The sequence below is a fragment of the Rhinolophus ferrumequinum genome, chromosome 19 (assembly GCF_004115265.2).
Source record: "Rhinolophus ferrumequinum isolate MPI-CBG mRhiFer1 chromosome 19, mRhiFer1_v1.p, whole genome shotgun sequence".
Classification (NCBI taxonomy): domain Eukaryota; kingdom Metazoa; phylum Chordata; class Mammalia; order Chiroptera; family Rhinolophidae; genus Rhinolophus; species Rhinolophus ferrumequinum.
The window spans coordinates 27,086,002-27,092,001 of NC_046302.1; the positions used below are offsets into that span (position 1 = coordinate 27,086,002).

At 44.6% G+C, this 6,000-nt stretch overlaps 1 protein-coding gene across 2 annotated transcripts in view; it reads right to left on the reverse strand.

The window, feature by feature from the left end:
- The window catches only part of GAREM1 (GRB2 associated regulator of MAPK1 subtype 1), a 182,046-nt gene extending 176,438 nt beyond the window's left edge, over positions 1 to 5,608 (reverse strand). For both annotated transcript variants that reach the window (XM_033087331.1, XM_033087330.1), the window contains exon 1: positions 5,353 to 5,608. In XM_033087331.1, coding sequence (XP_032943222.1) covers positions 5,353 to 5,473 — 121 coding nt within the window. In that variant the 5' untranslated portion in view covers positions 5,474 to 5,608. The remainder of the gene's footprint in view (positions 1 to 5,352) is intronic.
- Positions 5,609 to 6,000: the final 392 nt, after the last annotated feature.

Below are 6,000 nucleotides of genomic sequence, written 5' to 3' on the forward strand. Positions count from 1 at the left end.
ATGTATTTCACACATATTATTGCATTTAATTTTCATAGTAGGTAGATACACAAGAATGTAAGCTCCATGAGGACAGAGGTTTTGTCTTATTTGTTCAGTGCTGTAGTCCCAATACCTATAACAGGGTTTGACACACAGTAGGGGCTGAAATATCAGCCGCCTGCATAAGCAATTAATGAATAAGTATGAGATACATGGGCAAGTATAATGTTTGTCCGTTTCTTCTGCAAGAGAAAACCACAAATCAAAGGGAATAAGAGAACTGACGAAGATGACCTGCTATGAAATGGCAATAGTGGTAACCGAACAGAGGTCTCTAGGCTCAAATCCAGGATCCTTTAAACTACCATCTCTCTCACCTGGGGCATATGTACCCTCTTACAGTACAGACTGTCAGGGCAAATGAAGACGCACGCAAGCATAGCACATCTTCCTGGAGCAAGATTTACACTGCGTTACTTTAGAAAAAAAACATATATATAAAATAACATCAATCATGGAGTAGATTTTGAGAACTTACATTAATTTCAAAGATAAAACATGGATCTAGAAACACCTTTGACATGTGCAGCCACTCGGAGCCTCTCTTTGATCGGTGTATACATGCTTCCACTCCCTCAGACCTCCAGGCACTTAAGTGGTAAAGTTAAAGTACCACAGCACAAAACACAAGGACCAAAGATCCCCCAGTCCCAACACAGCTGGGGCTTAGAATCAGCTCTGATTCCTCCACACAGCTAGAAAGGAGAGATCGTTGCTGATCTATTTACAGTTTACAGTTTACAGCTGCCTCCAACTCCTACCATTTTCTTTTTTCTCTCTCCCTGTTAGTCCACACAGCCTTGGTCTTCTTTTCCTTTCAGCAAACAGGACCAAAAACTCATCTTTCTCTGCTCCAGACTAGCATTCTTGGAAGTGGGGTACATGTCTGGAGTAAAGCCAACATGTCTCGAGGGCTTCACCATCACACCTGTAAGGGAAGCAATTTCCAGATCCCTAACTTCCAAGTGTTGTCTTGTCTAAAAATCGATCTGTCTGGAGCAGGACTGTGAAGGAGGGACTCCATCCCACCGTGAATGGAAGCTGGCCTTCCACATCTCCCATTCACAACAACCCTTCACCCACCCACTTAACAAAAGTCATGCATTTGCATAACCTTCCCCAGATCTTCCTAAACTGCCAGGGGGTAAAGCGCTCAGGGTGACAAACAAAGGAACAAATAAAAATGCTAATGTGGAACAGCGAAAGTCTCCAGGATTTGGGTAACGACTCCTCTGGTAAGTCAGGTAATTTCCAGTTCTTTGTTTTAAAACAAACTGAGATATTTAAATACCAGAGCCTTTTGGTCAAAAGAAATACAAAATACTGGGTTTCAATTTATATACTTTTTTTGTTGGTGTTACAGAAAGTATATCAGAATGATCGATTGGACACTTTTAAACATAAAAATATATTGCATTGGGATACAATTCTGTAGGGGGTAAGGAAAATAGAAATATAAATTTAAGGAGACAAAGGAAAGGTGTAAAATTTTTAACTGCTGAAGAACTTATTCATGTGTTTTTAAAAATGAATTGAACTGAGAATCAAATGTAGATACAATTAGAGTTTTTTTCATAGATGTTACAATTTCACTTACAAGGTCAATATTTATATAATGTGCTGAAAAATTACATCTTTGCAATTATTTAAATTTAGGATGAAAAATTTTAGGAATTAGCTGACGGTACAGAGTTTTACAGAATCCTTTAGGAGCAACAGGAACAAGAGTTGGAAGAACACTCACTGCTCCAGATAAAACCTTCAGACTTTCCAAAAACGAAACACTGAAGAGACATAGAATGAACAATTTCCCACCTACCCCTTTTTGAGTGACCATGGGTTGGAGACAGGGTAGGGATCAGCACTCTCTCCATCCTCTCCTTGGTCAGAAAGACATGTGTTGAACCTGGTCCTACAGCAAACATTTTCTAAGATTGGAGGTCAGTTTAAATATCTGATCGTAATTTCATTGCTGACCGGTGTTCGACTTTGGCTGAGGAGATATATTTCACTCCTAAAAATTGCTAGAGTACTTTTCCTTGAGTTCCCCAGAAAGATTCCTGACGCAATACCCATAAAAGCTCACTAACTTTGTATTTATCTTATCATAAGATGACAAATTTCACCAATGGGGATGTAATGTTGACTGCGTCTATCTAACTGGCATTTCACCAGTGACAGGAACAATGCAACGAATCGGGGAGTTGTTAACTTACTGTGCAGTTAGTATTCTGAGTAGGGCATCCTCCTGCGGCCCCTTACCTCTTTTCAGCCACTCCTTTGGGAAGCAGAAAGTTGTCTACATATGATGGATGAGGCCAGCACTTAATTCGGTGTCTCCACTGTTTTAAAAATATTGACTTTCCGGTCCTCGGGCTCTCAGAGAGACAGTGGGGCTATTTAGAGCAGATGTTAGACCTACTCTAAACCTACTCCCATTTAGTCTGAGGAGGTAGTACACTTTGAGATAAAAGGTTTGTCTTTAGAGTCGGAAAGCCAGCTGAAAATCCCACGCCACCATTTACCAAGAATGCCATTCAATTTCTCTGAATCTCAGTTCTCAAAGTTCTTAGAACGGGGTTGCTGAGGATTTGAGGCAATATACACCAAGCGTGTAGACGTGTGCCCACACACAGTAGACATTCAATAACCAACAGTTATGAAATTAGATGTTTACTGTTCTTTAATGATTACTTAAAATTAGCCTATAGTTTTCTCTTGGCAAAATGTCAACTAGTGGCATGTTTTTCAATTTCTTTCTAGTCTCTTTTAAAACAAGTGATTTGGAAAATGACTACCTTTCATGTCTAAGTATAGGGTGTGTGTGTGTAAAATGTACCTGCAGTACTAAAACTGGCAAAAGGACAAACACAGGATGAGGGCTGCATGAAACCTGAGGTTTCACATACAGCATTTATATATATATGGCGGCATGTCCTTAACATGTTATAAGCATTGCTATGAAACACATTTTAAAATTAGTGTGAAATCTATGATCGACTCTTTTAACATCTATCCAAATTTAACTGGTAATCTAATACTTCCCTCCATCAAACTAGCCAAGCTTTTTGTTTGTGTTTGTTTTTAAGATATTTAATAATGTAAGGCTGTGGGGAGAATGGTACTCCCACAATTCTCATATTAGTATAAGTGAGTACCCCCTTTAGTCTCCAAACAAATCAATTTGACAACGTGTATGTATCAAGGACTTATAAAGGATACCCATGCTTATTCAGCAAGGCAAGAATATATTCAAACTAACCAATTTATGTACAAGAGTGTTAATCATATCACAACTTATAATAGTAAAAATTAAAGCAGCTTGATGATCACCACAGAGGACTATAATACATGGTATAGCCATGCCATTGGATATTATGCAGCTTAAAAAAAAAGTATTTAAATACGATGGGATTGTTAAGTGACAGAAGCAAGGTTTAAAGCAGTATTTGGCTATGATTCCAAATCTGTGTGTGCCACTGTGATTTTCAAGTGGTAATAAGAGAAAATTTACAATAAAGAATTGGAATTACACATTGTGATCAAAATCCATTCCACAGCTTGAAAGGACACAGTGTTGAGACTTGCTACCCACGTCCTAATTTTAAAAAGAAGTGTGGGATGAGCACACTGCTGATTCAGGTCCTTTTTATGAATGGCAGGGATAGGAAAGTGGGTAACAAAGCTGAAAATTATGTCTGCAACTGATATTCAGCCTCTTTAAACTTTCAGTTTAATGAAGCTTTTAAGTGACTTTTATGCCACCAATGCTCTGCCTAGCTAAGAAGTTTTGGGGGAGGGTGCAGAGATGAGAGGTTGGCAAAGGTGAGGACTCATAGCCTTTCAATATACACAATTTTGCACAGTGAAAAAGGAAATGAAACACTCTGAATACACACGAATACATACACACAGATTCAGATCTGCAGACGCATAAAGCACAAAACATTTTCCCACCCTCACTCTAAGCAGAAATGCCTCAAAACACCACCTATCTTTTCCTGGATTCATCTGCACTTCATTGCTAGTTTTAAAACTCCTAGTTTATTCCCAATACCCACCACTACCAGCACCATCCAAACAAGACTAACAAGCATGCCAAGATTGTTTTCTAGCTTTCATGAACATTCCTGCATTTACTTTTCACATCAGTATTTTGAAGGGCTAATCTAACTTCACAGATAAGAAACAGAATAAAAATGCCTTTGGACATTTATTCATCTCATGTTACACACTCTTGTACTCTAGAAAAGAAGTAACCCAAGTAAGTCCTTGTGACTTGAAATGACATCTTTCTGCTCAGTGCTCTTCTAACTTGGCCTGCGTGACCAACAGCTCTCTATCTGCCTGCCTGCCTGCCTGCCAGCCTGGGCCCAGGTGCTTCCAGTAGCCCTAAAAGCAAGCTTCTTTCTGCAAACAGTCGGAAATCATATGAAGCCAAAATCAACTGAAGTTATTGTGAAAACACAAGAGAAGACAAAACACACCTAAATTACCACCTTACATGTCACAACTCTCAAACTGAAAGGTGTCTGCTGGCTTGATAGTACCGCACATCTATCTACTTGTTTGCAGATGTCACACTGCAGAACAAACAGCTGGGGGACGTTTGGTGAGTTTCTGGTGGTCAGTTTCAGGAAGTACCTACAAGTATTTCTTAGTTCTGAGCTCAGGTTCTAAGTCAATATAGGTTTTGGTGACTTAAATTTTTTCCAGGCTGGAAACGCGCTAAGCTAATAATTAACCTGAAGCATACCATCACTTCTGCTAAAAACATTTTCTACACACAGCCCTAAATTACTTTCAGTTCGGGTAAACAAAACACACTCGCTGTAATAAAAGGTCCCTAAGAAATGTGATCCCTTTCATCATCAGTCACCAGGAGCTTTTCCTCTTAAATTTGCTGCTTCTTGAGGGGGCAGGGGACAGGGGGGTAGATGCCACCCAAAGCACAATTATTTTGTAAGAAAGTTGCCTAAGATAACTCTTCAGGGGTTCCCAGGTTGAGTAATTCCTGCAGGCGGGTGGGAGGGACAGCTCGCCTCCAAGATGAGGATCTGCAGAGGTTTCCCCTATGTTGGTTTTTTTTAAGACGTCTTTTTTAATTATACGGCAAGCGCTCTGATTTCCACATCTCTAGTTGCTGCTGGGGGGAGTTGAGAGCGCCGCGCCAGGGCTGCGGCAGCCGCTCCGGCCAACTCCAGTGCTGGGGGGCGGGCAGCCCACTCCCCACCCGGTCCCACCCTCCCGGGCACCCACACTGCGGTCCGCGCCCGTCTGCCCTGCGCCGGCGGCCGGGCCGGGACTCACCGCTGTCCAGCCGCGCGATCTGGGGCAGCCGGTAAGTGCTGACCAGCAGGTCAAGCGGAACGGCCACCGAGCTCCACTTCACATCCTTGAGGCTACAGCCCAGCGAGGGCGCCGGGTCCATCTTCCCCGCCTCCTCCTGCCCCGCGCTCCCGCCGGCACCACCCGCGCTTCGGCGGCCGCCGCTGCTCGCGCTCGAGGTCTGGGACGCGCGGGAGGCGCCGGGCACTTTGGCCGCGGGCAGCCCGGGGGCGCGGCGGCTGAGGCGGCCCAGAGGGAGGGGGCCCGCGCCGGGCTCAGCTGCCGCTGCGGGGCATGGCTGCGGCGCCCCGCGTGCCCTCAAGCCCCGAGAGGACTCGCAGCAGCCCCGCGGCGGCGGGCGGCGGCGGCCGGGGTGGCTGCGGCGACTCCCGCTCCGCCTCCTCCTCTGGCCCCGGCTCTGCAGCTGCGGCGGCCGCCGGCTCGCCTCCTCCTCCTCTTACCCCTCCTTCCCTCCGCCTCGAGCGTGTGAGGAGGAGCCGCGGGTCTGAGAAACGCCATAGCAGCGCTCCCAGCACTGACTAATCAACAAGGTGCGAGCAACGCCTGCGCGGCTCCGGGAGGCAACGCCCCCGCGCCCGCCTCCCCGGCGCCGCCCGCTCCGCCTCCCGC